This window comes from Labrus bergylta, chromosome 22 (genome assembly GCF_963930695.1).
Source record: "Labrus bergylta chromosome 22, fLabBer1.1, whole genome shotgun sequence".
In the NCBI taxonomy this organism is placed as follows: Eukaryota; Metazoa; Chordata; class Actinopteri; order Labriformes; family Labridae; genus Labrus; species Labrus bergylta.
Genome location: NC_089216.1, coordinates 11,932,893 through 11,950,193, shown reverse-complemented (window position 1 = coordinate 11,950,193; position 17,301 = coordinate 11,932,893). Strand labels below are relative to the sequence as shown.

Below are 17,301 nucleotides of genomic sequence, written 5' to 3'. Positions count from 1 at the left end.
GTTGTTGTTGGGGCTGCTTTGGTTGTTGTTTGAGCCTCTGTGGTTGTTGTTGGAGCTGCAGTGGTTGTTGTTGGGGCGGCTGTGGTTGTTGTTGGTGCGGCTGTGGTTGTTGTTGGAGCGGCTGTGGTTGTTGTTGGAGCTGCTGTGGTTGTTGTTGGAGCAGCTGTGGTTGTTGTTGGAGCTGCAGTTGTGGTTGTTGGGGCGGCTGTGGTGGTTGTTGGTGCAGCTGTGGTGGGAGCGGCTGTGGTTGTTGTTGGAGCTGCAGTGGTGGTTGTTAGAGCGGCTGTGGTTGTTGTTGGAGCCACTGTGGTTGTTGTTGGAGCAGCTGTGGTTTTTGTTGGAGCTAAAGTGGTTGTTGTTGGAGCTGCAGTTGTGGTTGTTGGTGCAGTTGTGGTTGTTGTTGGAGCGGCTGTGGTTGTTGGTGCAGTTGTGGTTGTTGTTGGAGCGGCTGTGGTTGTTGTTGGAGCGGCTGTGGTTGTTGTTGGAGCTGCTGTGGTTGTTGTTGGAGCAGCTGTGGTTGTTGTTGGAGCTGCAGTGGTGGTTGTTGGGGCGGCTGTGGTTGTTGTTGGAGCTGCAGTGGTTGTTGTTGGAGCTGCAGTTGTGGTTGTTGGTGCAGTTGTGGTTGTTGTTGGAGCGGCTGTGGTTGTTGTTGGAGCGGCTGTGGTTGTTGTTGGAGCTGCTGTGGTTGTTGTTGGAGCAGCTGTGGTTGTTGTTGGAGCTGCAGTTGTGGTTGTTGGGGCGGCTGTGGTTGTTGTTGGTGCAGCCGTGGCAGGAGCGGCTGTGGTTGTTGTTGGAGCAGCTGTGGTTGTTGTTGGAGCTGCAGTGGTGGTTGTTGGAGCAGCTGTGGTTGTTGTTGGAGCTGCAGTTGTGGTTGTTGGGGCGGCTGTGGTGGTTGTTGGTGCAGCTGTGGTGGGAGCGGCTGTGGTTGTTGTTGGAGCTGCAGTGGTGGTTGTTAGAGCGGCTGTGGTTGTTGTTGGAGCCACTGTGGTTGTTGTTGGAGCAGCTGTGGTTTTTGTTGGAGCTAAAGTGGTTGTTGTTGGAGCTGCAGTTGTGGTTGTTGGTGCAGTTGTGGTTGTTGTTGGAGCGGCTGTGGTTGTTGGTGCAGTTGTGGTTGTTGTTGGAGCGGCTGTGGTTGTTGTTGGAGCGGCTGTGGTTGTTGTTGGAGCTGCTGTGGTTGTTGTTGGAGCAGCTGTGGTTGTTGTTGGAGCTGCAGTGGTGGTTGTTGGGGCGGCTGTGGTTGTTGTTGGAGCTGCAGTGGTTGTTGTTGGAGCTGCAGTTGTGGTTGTTGGTGCAGTTGTGGTTGTTGTTGGAGCGGCTGTGGTTGTTGTTGGAGCGGCTGTGGTTGTTGTTGGAGCTGCTGTGGTTGTTGTTGGAGCAGCTGTGGTTGTTGTTGGAGCTGCAGTTGTGGTTGTTGGGGCGGCTGTGGTTGTTGTTGGTGCAGCCGTGGCAGGAGCGGCTGTGGTTGTTGTTGGAGCAGCTGTGGTTGTTGTTGGAGCTGCAGTGGTGGTTGTTGGGGCGGCTGTGGTTGTTGTTGGAGCCTCTGTGGTTGTTGTTGGAACTGCAGTGGTGGTTGTTGGAGCTGCAGTGGTGGTTGTTGGAGCTGCAGTGGTGGTTGTTGGAGCTGCAGATGTGGTTGTTGGTGCAGCTGTGGTTGTTGTTGGAGTTGCAGTGGTGGTTGTTGGTGCAGCTGTGGTTGTTGTTGGAGCCACTGTGGTTGTTGTTGGAGCTGCAGTGGTTGTTGTTGGAGCTGCAGTGGTGGTTGTTGGTGCAGCTGTGGTTGTTGTTGGTGCAGCTGTGGTTGTTGTTGGAGCGGCTGTGGTTGTTGTTGGAGCTGCTGTGGTTGTTGTTGGAGCAGCTGTGGTTGTTGTTGGAGCAGCTGTGGTTGTTGTTGGAGCTGCAGTTGTGGTTGTTGGGGCGGCTGTGGTGGTTGTTGGTGCAGCTGTGGTTGTTGTTGGAGCTGCAGTGGTGGTTGTTGGGGCGGCTGTGGTTGTTGTTGGTGCAGCTGTGGTTGTTGTTGGAGCAGCTGTGGTTGTTGTTGGAGCTGCTGTGGTTGTTGTTGGAGCAGCTGTGGTTGTTGTTGGAGCTGCAGTTGTGGTTGTTGGGGCGGCTGTGGTGGTTGTTGGTGCAGCTGTGGTTGGAGCGGCTGTGGTTGTTGTTGGAGCAGCTGTGGTTGTTGTTGGAGCTGCAGTGGTGGTTGTTGGAGCTGCAGTGGTGGTTGTTGGAGCTGCAGTTGTGGTTGTTGGGGCCGCTGTGGTTGTTGTTGGAGCTGCAGTGGTGGTTGTTGGTGCAGCTGTTGTTGTTGTTGGAGCTGCTGTGGTTGTTGTTGGAGCAGCTGTGGTTGTTGTTGGAGCTGCAGTGGTGGTTGTTGGGGCGGCTGTGGTTGTTGTTGGAGCTGCAGTGGTTGTTGTTGGAGCTGCAGTGGTGGTTGTTGGAGCTGCAGTTGTGGTTGTTGTTGGAGCGGCTGTGGTTGTTGTTGGAGCGGCTGTGGTTGTTGTTGGAGCTGCTGTGGTTGTTGTTGGAGCAGCTGTGGTTGTTGTTGTAGCTGCAGTGGTTGTTGTTGGAGCGGCAGTGGTTGTTGTTGGAGCGGCTGTGGTTGTTGTTGGAGCTAAAGTGGTTGTTGTTGGAGCTGCAGTGGTGGTTGTTGGGGCGGCTGTGGTTGTTGTTGGAGCCTCTGTGGTTGTTGTTGGAACTGCAGTGGTGGTTGTTGGAGCTGCAGTGGTGGTTGTTGGAGCTGCAGTGGTGGTTGTTAGAGCAGGTGTGGTTGTTGTTGGAGCTGCAGTTGTGGTTCTTGGAGCTGCAGTTGTGGTTGTTGTTGGAGCTGCAGTTGTGGTTGTTGTTGGAGCTGCAGTGGTGGTTGTTGGGGCGGCTGTGGTTGTTGTTGGAGCTGCAGTGGTTGTTGTTGGAGCTGCAGTTGTGGTTGTTGGGGCGGCTGTGGTTGTTGTTGGTGCAGCTGTGGTGGGAGCGGCTGTGGTTGTTGTTGGAGCTGCAGTGGTGGTTGTTGGGGCGGCTGTGGTTGTTGTTGGTGCAGCTGTGGTTGTTGTTGGAGCGGCTGTGGTTGTTGTTGGAGCTGCAGTGGTGGTTGTTGGGGCGGCTGTGGTTGTTGTTGGTGCAGCTGTGGTTGTTGTTGGAGCGGCTGTGGTTGTTGTTGGAGCCACTGTGGTTGTTGTTGGAGCTGCAGTGGTTGTTGTTGGAGCTGCAGTGGTGGTTGTTGGAGCTGCAGTTGTGGTTGTTGGAGCTGCAGTTGTGGTTGTTGGTGCAGCTGTGGTTGTTGTTGGAGCGGCAGTGGTTGTTGTTGGAGCAGCTGTGGTTGTTGTGGGAGCTGCAGTGGTGGTTGTTGGTGCAGCTGTGGTTGTTGTTGGAGTTGCAGTGGTGGTTGTTGGGGCTGCTGTGGTTGTTGTTGGAGCGGCAGTGGTGGTTGTTGGGGCTGCTGTGGTTGTTGTTTGAGCCTCTGTGGTTGTTGTTGGAGCTGCAGTGGTTGTTGTTGGGGCGGCTGTGGTTGTTGTTGGTGCAGCTGTGGTTGTTGTTGGAGCGGCTGTGGTTGTTGTTGGAGCTGCTGTGGTTGTTGGGGCGGCTGTGGTGGTTGTTGGTGCAGCTGTGGTGGGAGCGGCTGTGGTTGTTGTTGGAGCTGCAGTGGTGGTTGTTGGAGCGGCTGTGGTTGTTGTTGGAGCCACTGTGGTTGTTGTTGGAGCAGCTGTGGTTGTTGTTGGAGCTAAAGTGGTTGTTGTTGGAGCTGCAGTTGTGGTTGTTGGTGCAGTTGTGGTTGTTGTTGGAGCGGCTGTGGTTGTTGTTGGAGCGGCTGTGGTTGTTGTTGGAGCTGCTGTGGTTGTTGTTGGAGCAGCTGTGGTTGTTGTTGGAGCTGCAGTGGTGGTTGTTGGGGCGGCTGTGGTTGTTGTTGGAGCTGCAGTGGTTGTTGTTGGAGCTGCAGTTGTGGTTGTTGGTGCAGCTGTGGTTGTTGTTGGAGCGGCTGTGGTTGTTGTTGGAGCGGCTGTGGTTGTTGTTGGAGCTGCTGTGGTTGTTGTTGGAGCAGCTGTGGTTGTTGTTGGAGCTGCAGTTGTGGTTGTTGGGGCGGCTGTGGTGGTTGTTGGTGCAGCTGTGGTGGGAGCGGCTGTGGTTGTTGTTGGAGCTGCAGTGGTGGTTGTTGGAGCGGCTGTGGTTGTTGTTGGAGCCACTGTGGTTGTTGTTGGAGCAGCTGTGGTTGTTGTTGGAGCTAAAGTGGTTGTTGTTGGAGCTGCAGTTGTGGTTGTTGGTGCAGTTGTGGTTGTTGTTGGAGCGGCTGTGGTTGTTGTTGGAGCGGCTGTGGTTGTTGTTGGAGCTGCTGTGGTTGTTGTTGGAGCAGCTGTGGTTGTTGTTGGAGCTGCAGTGGTGGTTGTTGGGGCGGCTGTGGTTGTTGTTGGAGCTGCAGTGGTGGTTGTTGGGGCGGCTGTGGTTGTTGTTGGTGCAACTGTGGTTGTTGTTGGAGCGGCTGTGGTTGTTGTTGGAGCTGCAGTGGTGGTTGTTGGGGCGGCTGTGGTTGTTGTGGGTGCAGCTGTGGTTGTTGTTGGAGCGGCTGTGGTTGTTGTTGGAGCCACTGTGGTTGTTGTTGGAGCTGCAGTGGTTGTTGTTGGAGCTGCAGTGGTGGTTGTTGGAGCTGCAGTTGTGGTTGTTGGGGCGGCTGTGGTTGTTGTTGGAGCAGCTGTGGTTGTTGTTGGAGCTGCAGTTGTGGTTGTTGGGGCGGCTGTGGTTGTTGTTGGAGCAGCTGTGGTGGTTGTTGGAGCTGCAGTGGTTGTTGTTGGTGCAGCTGTGGTTGTTGTTGGAGCGGCTGTGGTTGTTGTTTGAGCTGCAGTGGTGGTTGTTGGGGCGGCTGTGGTTGTTGTGGGTGCAGCTGTGGTTGTTGTTGGAGCGGCTGTGGTTGTTGTTGGAGCCACTGTGGTTGTTGTTGGAGCTGCAGTGGTTGTTGTTGGAGCTGCAGTGGTGGTTGTTGGAGCTGCAGTTGTGGTTGTTGGAGCTGCAGTTGTGGTTGTTGGTGCAGTTGTGGTTGTTGTTGGAGCGGCAGTGGTTGTTGTTGGAGCAGCTGTGGTTGTTGTGGGAGCTGCAGTGGTCGTTGTTGGTGCAGCTGTGGTTGTTGTTGGAGTTGCAGTGGTGGTTGTTGGGGCTGCTGTTGTTGTTGTTGGAGCGGCAGTGGTTGTTGTTGGGGCTGCTTTGGTTGTTGTTTGAGCCTCTGTGGTTGTTGTTGGAGCTGCAGTGGTTGTTGTTGGGGCGGCTGTGGTTGTTGTTGGTGCAGCTGTGGTTGTTGTTGGAGCGGCTGTGGTTGTTGTTGGAGCTGCTGTGGTTGTTGTTGGAGCAGCTGTGGTTGTTGTTGGAGCTGCAGTTGTGGTTGTTGGGGCGGCTGTGGTGGTTGTTGGTGCAGCTGTGGTGGGAGCGGCTGTGGTTGTTGTTGGAGCTGCAGTGGTGGTTGTTAGAGCGGCTGTGGTTGTTGTTGGAGCCACTGTGGTTGTTGTTGGAGCAGCTGTGGTTTTTGTTGGATCTAAAGTGGTTGTTGTTGGAGCTGCAGTTGTGGTTGTTGGTGCAGTTGTGGTTGTTGTTGGAGCGGCTGTGGTTGTTGGTGCAGTTGTGGTTGTTGTTGGAGCGGCTGTGGTTGTTGTTGGAGCGGCTGTGGTTGTTGTTGGAGCTGCTGTGGTTGTTGTTGGAGCAGCTGTGGTTGTTGTTGGAGCTGCAGTGGTGGTTGTTGGGGCGGCTGTGGTTGTTGTTGGAGCTGCAGTGGTTGTTGTTGGAGCTGCAGTTGTGGTTGTTGGTGCAGTTGTGGTTGTTGTTGGAGCGGCTGTGGTTGTTGTTGGAGCGGCTGTGGTTGTTGTTGGAGCTGCTGTGGTTGTTGTTGGAGCAGCTGTGGTTGTTGTTGGAGCTGCAGTTGTGGTTGTTGGGGCGGCTGTGGTTGTTGTTGGTGCAGCCGTGGCAGGAGCGGCTGTGGTTGTTGTTGGAGCAGCTGTGGTTGTTGTTGGAGCTGCAGTGGTGGTTGTTGGGGCGGCTGTGGTTGTTGTTGGAGCCTCTGTGGTTGTTGTTGGAACTGCAGTGGTGGTTGTTGGAGCTGCAGTGGTGGTTGTTGGAGCTGCAATGGTGGTTGTTGGAGCTGCAGATGTGGTTGTTGGTGCAGCTGTGGTTGTTGTTGGAGTTGCAGTGGTGGTTGTTGGTGCAGCTGTGGTTGTTGTTGGAGCCACTGTTGTTGTTGTTGGAGCTGCAGTGGTTGTTGTTGGAGCTGCAGTGGTGGTTGTTGGTGCAGCTGTGGTTGTTGTTGGTGCAGCTGTGGTTGTTGTTGGAGCGGCTGTGGTTGTTGTTGGAGCTGCTGTGGTTGTTGTTGGAGCAGCTGTGGTTGTTGTTGGAGCAGCTGTGGTTGTTGTTGGAGCTGCAGTTGTGGTTGTTGGGGCGGCTGTGGTGGTTGTTGGTGCAGCTGTGGTTGTTGTTGGAGCTGCAGTGGTGGTTGTTGGGGCGGCTGTGGTTGTTGTTGGTGCAGCTGTGGTTGTTGTTGGAGCAGCTGTGGTTGTTGTTGGAGCAGCTGTGGTTGTTGTTGGAGCTGCAGTGGTGGTTGTTGGAGCTGCAGTGGTGGTTGTTGGAGCTGCAGTTGTGGTTGTTGGGGCCGCTGTGGTTGTTGTTGGAGCTGCAGTGGTGGTTGTTGGTGCAGCTGTTGTTGTTGTTGGAGCTGCAGTGGTTGTTGTTGGAGCAGCTGTGGTTGTTGTTGGAGCTGCAGTGGTGGTTGTTGGGGCGGCTGTGGTTGTTGTTGGAGCTGCAGTGGTTGTTGTTGGAGCTGCAGTGGTGGTTGTTGGAGCTGCAGTTGTGGTTGTTGTTGGAGCGGCTGTGGTTGTTGTTGGAGCGGCTGTGGTTGTTGTTGGAGCTGCTGTGGTTGTTGTTGGAGCAGCTGTGGTTGTTGTTGTAGCTGCAGTGGTTGTTGTTGGAGCGGCAGTGGTTGTTGTTGGAGCGGCTGTGGTTGTTGTTGGAGCTAAAGTGGTTGTTGTTGGAGTTGCAGTTGTGGTTGTTGGAGCGGCTGTGGTTGTTGTTGGAGCAGCTGTGGTTGTTGTTGGAGCCGCAGTGGTTGTTGTTGGAGTTGCAGTTGTGGTTGTTGGAGCAGCTGTGGTTGTTGTTGGAGCGGCTGTGGTTGTTGTTGGAGCAGCTGTGGTTGTTGTTGGAGCTGCAGTTGTGGTTGTTGGGGCGGCTGTGGTTGTTGTTGGAGCAGCTGTGGTGGTTGTTGGAGCTGCAGTGGTGGTTGTTGGGGCGGCTGTGGTTGTTGTTGGAGCCACTGTGGTTGTTGTTGGAGCTGCAGTGGTTGTTGTTGGTGCAGCTGTGGTTGTTGTTGGAGAGGCTGCGGTTGTTGTTGGAGCGGCTGTGGTTGTTGTTGGAGCTGCTGTGGTTGTTGTTGGAGCAGCTGTGGTTGTTGTTGGAGCTGCAGTGGTGGTTGTTGGAGCTGCAGTTGTGGTTGTTGGAGCAGCTGTGGTTGTTGTTGGAGTTGCAGTGGTGGTTGTTGGTGCAGCTGTTGTTGTTGTTGGAGCGGCTGTGGTTGTTGTTGGAGCCACTGTGGTTGTTGTTGGGGCTGCTGTGGTTGTTGTTGGTGCAGCTGTGGTTGGAGCGGCTGTGGTTGTTGTTGGAGCGGCTTTAGTTGTTGTTGGAGCCGCAGTGGTTGTTGTTGGAGCAGCTGTGGTTGTTGTTGGAGCTGTAGTTGTGGTTGTTGGGGTGGCTGTGGTGGTTGTTGGTGCAGCTGTGGTGGGAGCGGCTGTGGTTGTTGTTGGAGTTGCAGTGGTGGTTTTTGGTGCAGCTGTTGTTGTTGGAGCTGCTGTGGTTGTTGTTGGAGCAGATGTGGTTGTTGTTTGAGCTGCAGTGGTGGTTGTTGGGGCGGCTGTGGTTGTTGTTGGTACAGCTGTGGTTGTTGTTGGAGCGGCTGTGGTTGTTGTTGGAGCAGCTGTGGTTGTTGTTGGAGCTGCAGTGGTGGTTGTTGGGGCGGCTGTGGTTGTTGTTGGAGCTGCAGTGGTTGTTGTTGGAGCTGCAGTTGTGGTTGTTGGTGCAGTTGTGGTTGTTGTTGGAGCGGCTGTGGTTGTTGTTGGAGCGGCTGTGGTTGTTGTTGGAGCTGCAGTGTTTGTTGTTGGAGCTGCAGTGGTTGTTGTTGGAGCTGCAGTGGTTGTTGTTGGAGCTGCAGTGGTGGTTGTTGGGGCGGCTGTTGTTGTTGTTGGTGCAGCTGTGGTGGGAGCGGCTGTGGTTGTTGTTGGAGCGGCTGTGGTTGTTGTTGGAGCTGCTGTGGTGGGAGCGGCTGTGGTTGTTGTTGGAGCGGCTGTTGTTGTTGTTGGTGCAGCTGTGGTTGGACCGGCTGTGGTTGTTGTTGGAGCGGCTGTAGTTGTTGTTGGAGCCGCAGTGGTTGTTGTTGGAGCAGCTGTGGTTGTTTGTGCAGCTGTGGTTGTTGTTGGAGCAGCTGTGGTTGTTGTTGGTGCAGATGTGGTTGTTGTTGGACCAGCTGTTGCTGTTGTTGGAGCAGCTGTTGTTGTTGTTGGAGCTGCTGTGGTTGTTGTTGGAGCAGCTGTGGTTGTTGTTGGAGCTGCAGTGGTGGTTGTTGGCGCGGCTGTGGTTGTTGTTGGAACCGCTGTAGTAGTTGTTTGAGCTGTGGTTGTCTTTGCTTTAGATATTAATAGAGCTATTGATTTTGGAAAATATTGAATTAGTTATCATTTTAAAACAGACAAATTGTATTTTTGTTTTGTTACTTAAATGTCAGGGCTCTAAAAACATAATTCACAATTATACTTTTTTCTTTTCAATTCTGTATTGCAACAGGATTACTTTTTGTTTTCCCCCTAGATTATTAATCATGGATATAACTTCCAACTGTTAAATTATTATTTTTATTTAATGTACTTTGCAGGTAGTAAATCACACTCATCTTACCTGTTTGAATCAGAATAAATATGGTCTTTCCAACAGCCATCTTGTGTCCTTGTGAGTCTATGAAAAATAAATCAGTGCAGACAATGCATAAACTTAATTAAAAGGGAATTATTAAAGAAATAATCTGTTCTCTCTTAGGAGAATCATTCTTTTACTTTTTTTTAACAAAATAACCATCAGAATCAAATTCATTACAAAGGAAGGTTAGATATGTAATACAATATACTAACCTCGATCAAATCTAACTTGAATTAATTATCTTTTTCTTGAACTTTTTGGAAATTTGTTTGAAATCAAACAGATAGTCAGATATCCTGCTAATGAATGAATATGTTAAAGGATTAAAACACTATAAGGCATGAGGAATCTTTCTATATATATATATATATATATATATATGTATATATCCCTTTGCTTGTTGATTAAACTGTTACATACTTCTTAAAATGTATAAAAGGATTTACAATGACCTGGCTTAATTGAACTTAATATAATTGCAAGTTATGGTTACTTTGTAATCAGTATTTTCCTTCAGCACAGAGTTCAAACTTTGAAAGAACTGATGAATTTGACCTTTGTCTTTAGGAGAGTAACAAATCATTTTAAATACAGTCTTTTAGGGAGAGTGGCCATTATTAATTCATGACCAATAGTAAAGTTTTGCTCACATATCCTAATTTCAGTTTGTTGAAGCCATGGGAACTCAGATTCAAAATAGACTTTTAGGTTGTAAGAGTTTAGAAGATCATGTTAACCTTTTTCCCAATATTTAATTTACACATCAAAACATGTTTCTTCAACTCCTCCGCATCTCTTAATCTGTCTTTAATAATTTTTTATCTAAACTACCAGTTTCTCAATAAGAGGTAAGATGCATTTTACACATAAATACACACTATTTGAAAAATAATATAAACTGAGGAGGAAATTCATAAAGTTTGTTTGGAGCCTCTCTAAGCTGTGACATAGGAAGAGAATGGGGGTCTCATTTTCTGTAAAAAGTTCTTCCTCAGGGACTCCCAGCTAATGATCAGTATGTGAACAGACAGAGTCTTTGTAGCAGGAAAGTGTGGAAGTGAAGATAATTATAGTTCTCAAATTGTCAAGTACTCACTGTTATATTAAATTGTTATATTTAATTTAATACAAGTATTCTGGTGTAACTTGAGCTACAACAGTGTTGTATTTAAAACAAATACAAATCATCACTTTTGATTTTTGGAATTTTCTAAACAATAATTTTGTAAAAATGTACAAAAGCTTAAATACAGAAGGAAACATTTACTCACCTCTAAACAAAAGATCAATCTAGAGTTATTTGTTCAGTCTCTGTATCAGATTAAAATTTTCTCTAAACTGATGAAAGAAATCTTTTTTCTTCAATTAGTGCAGTTCTTGGCTGCGATTTGTAAACCTTTCAGCTAGGTGACAACCATCCTGTTTAAAGGGCTTTATATATCGGAAAGGAATATAGATGACTACGTGACTCTTACGTATTGAATATTTCTGAAATGTTGTGACGCCTTTCCAGTGAACAAAGGTAAATCACTATAAACAGAATTTCTTTTGTTTCATCTGTCATTATCTTGGCACAGTATTGTGGCACACTCCCTTTTTTGTCCTGTGACAAAAGCTGCCGGTGCATTCCACTTATGTGAATGTAGAAAGACGTTCCACTGGTATGACAAGAAAGTTATGAAAAACAAATTCAGAAAGACATCTTTTGAATGGGTTATTAAAACAAAATGCTAAAAAGAGCAATAACTGTTATCAAGTTCTATTGTATTGGCCGAGTATGGATCACCAAATTTTTATTCGTTTGGGTAAATTTTTAAATACAACACAATTAAATTACAATTTAGCCAAACCAAAATAAAATTACCTCACTTTCCTTAATATGTATTTAGCTGGTCCCAAATTTAGTTGTTGATCATTTCAGCATATAACTGTAGTAGCCTATAGACATAAAAACAACTGCCTATGCTCATTAAGGGGAGCATGCAAAAGATTTGAAATACTTTTTTAAAGCAGTCACAGGAATATTCTATACAAAGAATTATTAAGAAACACTGCTTTCATCACAACAGTTGTATTCTATGACATCTTTATTTATCAGTAAGGTGAAAATACTTATTTATCTTTAGAAAATAAAATCAAACATGGAAAAAAGAAAAATGTTACATACTACAGGGAATTATTAACAACTTGTTACTTTAGCTGTCCAACTGCAGGTGAACTGATAAAGATTATTCATTTCTGCTGGTGAATCCATTATGATTACTTATTTTATAATTTCATTCTAAATGAGGACATTTTCAGGATTAAATATAGTTCAAATAAGCTACTTAAATAAAAAAGCATGTCCATCAATCCATCCCTCCATTATCTATACAACATGATACATGTATTTGATATGTATTTGTGGCACACCCTAAAATGTGTAACCAAATATGTGATATTTATCACATTTAATGATAGTAAATTTCCTAAGGGAACATTAGTAGTTAGCATTAGTATGTTTGCTAAAAACCAATGCTTTTATCTTTACTGGCATTACAGCCTTAAATCAGTTTTATACATTAAGTTTGTTTCTGAGTTTGTTTGTCTCTTTCTATCTCACCGTCTGTCTCATCTCTGTCCCCTTAACAAACCCAACACAGTTGCAGCAGGCTGTTCAACATGAGACTGGTTCCATTTATTTAACCAGGAAATTAACCCATTGAGATCTCGTTTACAAGTGACTGGGCCAAGAGGGCAGCAACACATGTCTTAAGTAAACATTACATTATTAAAATGTTTTTATTTTAAACAATAGGTTACGTTAAGAGTAAACAACAACTATCTATGCTAATTGGTTTGCAAATGGAGTGCAGGAGTTGTATCCACAGGATAACATTTAAAAAATACAGGTGCTGTCCAATGGTCTTGTGTCATTCAGAAAGTTTTTTAGGCTTAATTAGATCTGTCAGTTTGAAATTCACTTTGGATTTTTTTCCATTCTGAGGGGGCAGCAAAACTAATTGCTCTTTTCCCAAGCTCAATGCAGTAAAGAGGACAGAGATTTGAAAAACATTACTGGAACCCAAGGCATGGTGGTTTCTGGTATCTTTGGAGGTATGTATATAAATAAGAAGGAACTCAACCAAGAAGAGCTTTCATAAAGTAAGTGCTGACTCAGCCAGGGTATTTATTTAGTGAATAAGGACAGTGTACATAATTCAACACATTTGCAAATCAAATCTTTGTAAATATTCTGGAATTAGCACAGAACCTAAATGTCATCCATAGCTCAAAGGCAGGTACTAACAAAAAAACATAACCTGCGTACCTTCAAGGATAGCCAATCACATTTAGTATACCAAACAGTTTTGTTGTCTGTTAAAGTGTAAATAATCTAAATTAAACATGAGCTGATGTTAATAACTCATACTAATAAGTATTACATTAAATAATAAAATATGAATTCATGTAGCAAGATATTATACAGAATTACTTCTCTCAACTGAAAACAGAGAGTATGTCACTCAGAGAGAGAGAGAGAGTGAGGGAGAGAGATGCACATCATGTACCTCTCAAACAGAAGCCTAACTTTGCCTTAAATTTGGAGGCCACATTGGCAATATGTGCTTTGTGAGATAACTCCCAATCATTAAGTAATTCCTAGTACTTGTCGCTTTTGACTAGCTTGATTTGATTTCCTTGGGAAGCTAAAATCAACCATTCCTAGTTAACTCATTTAATTTAGAAAACAACATATTTCATCGGTGTCTATTACCAATTTTAAGTTCTGCAGATGAGACTGGACAAATTAAAAGCCTCTGCTTTTTTTCACACAGGTTATTAATATGAACTGAAAATATAATGTATTCTAAAATTTAACTTTGGGGCATTTTCTTGAGACCTCCAGAATGAAAGAAGTGGATTAACTCCACATCTATGCCTTAAATCCTGTTGATTGAAAATGAGTTTGAAGCAACATTTCCAATATTGCAACTGCCATCATTGGTCTTCAAACCAATCACAAACCAGTGTGTGACATAACTGGACTATATCCATGTTATATACAGTAATAATAATCGGCCCCTCCACCGCACACCTTGCAAACTGAGCAACTGTCTGTCCAGCTCCCTCACTATCTCTATGTCTCTATCTGTATGCATTCATACAGATAATCATTATAGCAGATTATCTGTGGCCAATCACCTATCTTCCCAGGAGATGCAGATCTCCCTTTTCTCATTCTGGATCATACTCCTACTGCTACAGCTACTAATATCAGCTCTACAACTATTACAACTATTAAAATTACTTTACATAAAAATGTGAATCTTAGAGCTGCTCAACTTCAGGTGCTATAATGATCAACATCAGTCATCCCTATTTCGTTGCCATTTGGACCGCGTCAAAACTTTAGTTGATGCATTAAATAGAAAAAAAAAAGTCTTGTTAGATTTGTTCTGCTCACTAATGTCAAGCTTAGAATTATTATTTGTCATTATTTGTCTAGGTTTTATTAATTTGTAATTCTTAATAGTCGTAATGGCTCCTATGACCAGCCCATTCAAGAACACCCATATTGGCATTTCTAAAACCAAGCGGACTAGATGAATGGCATTTGAATGAGATGAGAAAGCAATTTATGGCATTGTCCTACAAACTGCTCCTGTCGAGCCTGACATGTAATTACTGTAAGGCTTTCATTACCTGCTGATTCATCCAGCTACACTGGAGTTCAGCATCAGTCCTCCTGCATCTAGATAGCGAATTACTATTTGCATTCACATTTAAAGGTTATTGTTTAACTCCAAACTAAAAATAAAAAATGTACTCTGTGTACATATTTGCTAGATGCTAAGTTTTGATGCACATATATTTCAGAATCTCTGTTGGTATTGAAAAAACATGATCTCATAGCCAAAGTAAACTATGCCCAACTACCAGTTCACTCTATCTGAGCAAACAGGTTTCTCTGACACAGTGATCGGTGTGACTGAGTGACTGCAAAAGGCCATCATTAAATTTGCTAATTTGAAAATTAAAGTTCACCTCAAATGAAAGCTACTAATGATGAAGACAAAGTGAAACACAATATACAGACAAAAAATTCAAGACTCACGCAAGAGACAAAATTAGTTTTTCAAAGAGTTTTTATTCTGTTCATTATAAAGTATTTGACTGGTGTTATATGAACACAAAAAAGTCTCTCAAAATACAACAATACAGGATTACATAAACATACTTTAAATAAATGAGACATTTTAAAGTGCCTTTGTTTTAAATAGATGTTCCTAAAAATCCCCTTAAAAATAAAATTCATTAGTGAAGGGGTGTGCAGCTTACTATAAGATGTGTGCTTCTTTAAATTATGGCAGTTGTTGTTTTTATAATGATCCCTATGGAAGCTTAACAAGGATTTTACATGAATATGGAGCCTATAGAAAGTTGTAAGTATGTATGCACTGATCCAATATTGGATATCTGCCTGATACAGACTCAAACAGATAGACTGGTTATTTATGACAACAGGCGAATCTATCAAATTAAGTTCTATGCTTTTCTGTGTTTACAGTAACTATGTGCATGTACAATGCAAACAATTATCAGCAAAATTAAAATATGCAACAGCAATGAGCTTCATCACAGTTATCTGGAGTTTTGACATTTGTCCATTTTTACATTTAAGAGTAGAATGGTTGGACATGAGACTCATGCCGCTTAGAGCAATGCTACAAGCTACAAACATCCACAGATCACACACCAGCTACTTAATTTGGACTGCCCCCAAGAAAGAATTCCATCAGTTGACTAAAGTGCATGTCATTTTGAGAGACAATGCAATCATTTTCCAAGATCCCAGAGCTTTAGAGACGGTGTTATTATATATATTTTTTCAACAGACATACCTAATCCACTGTCATAACTGTGTCCTATCAGGGCAACACACACACACAACTGACATACTGGTAATGGTATTCATGTTGTAACCGAAATTCAGAGTGCAATCAATGCTGATGCTATTTCTGGTTTGACAGTAGCCATGACAAGGATACCAGACATAATGGAGTGAGAAGACTGAACTTGTGGCTTATTCCGCTAGAAGCTGTAAATGAGGAGAAAATGAAAACACATTAGTTGAATAAACAGTTTTGCAAATTGATATATTTTTGATCAGATAGAGCTAAATATTGCTTACATATGCCATTGATGGTGACAGAGGTTCCTTCAATGTCTAAGCCAACGACAGTTGATGATGCATTAAACAAAACTTCTGCAATCTGACTGGCATTAGGAACAAATGTGCTAATAAATGTAAGGGTCATATGATTGATGATTGATCCATTACTGCAGAAGGAGAGGAAAACAATATTTTGTCAGATTCAAGATCAAGATAATATTTTAAATTTGTAAATTAGTCATTGTGGAAAAAGTACCTGAAGGCAGTGACAGTCAAAGACTTGAATGAGGATTGGAATGTATTTTTAAACAGAGGTTCAAGCTGCATAAACAAAAACAAAGATATTAAAAAACATGTAACAGCAATATTTTGTAAATATGAATGGAACACATTTTATTGTAAAGTATGGAAGATTTGATTTTGAGACTTTTTTTAAGACATACCTGTGTTGTTATCATTGAAGATCGGCTCTGAAAAACTGTGGAAGTTGTTGGACCTGCAGTGTTGGTTGTTGGAGAAGCTGTGGTTGTTGTTGGAGCGGCTGTGGTTGTTGTAGCAGCTGTGGTTGTTGTTGGTGCAGCTGTGGGGGTTGTTGGAGCGGCTGTGGTTGTTGTAGCAGCTGTGGTTGTTGTTGGTGCAACTGTGGGGGTTGTTGGAGCGGCTGTGGTTGTTATTGGCGTTGCAGTGGTTGTTATTGGAGAAGCTGTTGTTGTTGGAGCTGCAGTGGTGGTTGTTGGAATGGTTGTTGTTGGAGCAGCTGTGGTTGTTGTTGGAGTGGCTGTGGTTGTAGTTGGAGCTGCAGTGGTGGTTGCTGGAGCAGCTGTGGTTGTTGTTGGAGCTGCAGTGGTTGTTGTTGGAGCGGCTGTAATTGTTGTTGGAGCGGATGTTGTTGTTTGAGATGCAATGGTGGTTGTTGGAGCAGCTGTGGTTGTTGTTGGTGCAACTGTGGTTGTTGTTGGAGCAACTGTGGTTGTTATTGGAGCTGTGGTTGCTATTGGAGCAGCTGTGGTTGTTGTTGAAGCTGTCGCTGTTGTTGGTGTAGCTGTGGTTATTGTTGGAGCGGATGTGGTTGTTGTTGGAGCAGCTGTGGTTGTTGTTGTAGCTGTAGTGGTTTTTGTTGGAGCTGCAGTGGTGGTTGTTGGAGCAGCTGTGGTTGTTGTTGGAGCTGCAGTGGTGGTTGTTGGGGCTGCAGTGGTGGTTGTTGGAGCAGCTTTGGTTGTTGTTGGTGCAGCTGTGGTTGTTGTTGGTCCAGCTGTGGTTGTTGGAGCAGCAGTGGTGGTTGTTGGGGCTGCAGTGGTGGTTGTTGGAGCAGCTTTGGTTGTTGTTGGTCCAGCTGTGATTGTTGTTGGAGCCGCTGTAATTGTTGTTGGAGCGGATTTTGTTGTTGTTTGAGATGCAGTGGTGGTTGTTGTTGGAGCTGCTGTGGTGGTTTGTGAGGCTGCTGTTGTTGTTATTGGAGAAGCTGTGGTTGTTGTTGGACCAGCTGTGGTTGTTGTTAGAGCTGCAGTAGAGGTTGTTTGAGCAGCTGTGGTTGTTGTTGGTACAGCAGTGGTTGTTGTTTTTGTAGCTGTGGTTGTTGTTGGAACAGCTGTAGTTGGTATTGGAAAAACTGTGGTTGTTGATTGAGCTGCTGTTTTGGTTGTAGGAGCTGCTGTGGTTGTTGGAGCTGCCTTGGTGGATGTTGTGGCTGCTGTAGTTGTTATTGGAGCAGCTGTGGTTGTTGTTGGACCAGCTGTGGTTGTTGTTAGAGCTGCAGAAGAGGTTGTTTGAGCAGCTGTGGTTGTTGTTGGAGCTGCAGTGGTTGTTGTTTTTGTAGCTGTGGTTGTTGTTGGAGCAGCTGTGGCTGTTGTTTTAGCGGATGTGGTTGTTGTTGGAGCAGCTGTGGTCGTTGTTGGAGCTGCAGTAGTTGTTGTTGGAGCTTCAGTGGTGGTTGTTGGAGCAGCTGTGGTTATTGTTTGTGTAGCTGTAGTTTTTGTTGGAGCAGCTGTGGTTGTTGTTAGAGCTGCAGTAGTTGTTGTTGGAGCTTCAGTGGTGGTTGTTGGAGCAGCTGTGGTTATTGTTTGTGTAGCTGTAGTTTTTGTTGGAGCATCTGTGGTCGTTGTTGGAGCTGCAGTGGTGGTTGATGGAGCAGCAGTGTTTGTTGTTGCTGTGGTTGCTGTTGGAGAAGCTATGGTTGTTGTTGGAGCTGCCTTCGTGGTTGTAGGAGCAGGTGTGGTTGTTGGAGCAGCTGT

At 45.4% G+C, this 17,301-nt stretch overlaps 1 protein-coding gene and 1 long non-coding RNA gene across 2 annotated transcripts; both read right to left on the bottom strand.

The window, feature by feature from the left end:
• Positions 1-6,531: 6,531 nt before the first annotated feature.
• LOC136177548 (uncharacterized protein DDB_G0292186-like) lies at positions 6,532-7,353 on the bottom strand (the record flags this gene model as incomplete). The annotated part of the gene is made up of 1 exon (XM_065951003.1): positions 6,532-7,353. A coding segment is annotated over one exon (822 nt), but the record flags the coding sequence as incomplete, so codon positions are not given.
• Positions 7,354-8,219: 866 nt separating this feature from the next.
• On the bottom strand, positions 8,220-10,314 carry LOC136177549 (uncharacterized). The gene is made up of 3 exons (XR_010665100.1): positions 10,185-10,314; positions 8,896-8,952; positions 8,220-8,644 (listed from the first exon to the last, which is right to left on the bottom strand). It is a non-coding gene; the product is annotated as an uncharacterized lncRNA (long non-coding RNA).
• Between the last annotated feature and the right edge of the window lie 6,987 nt (positions 10,315-17,301).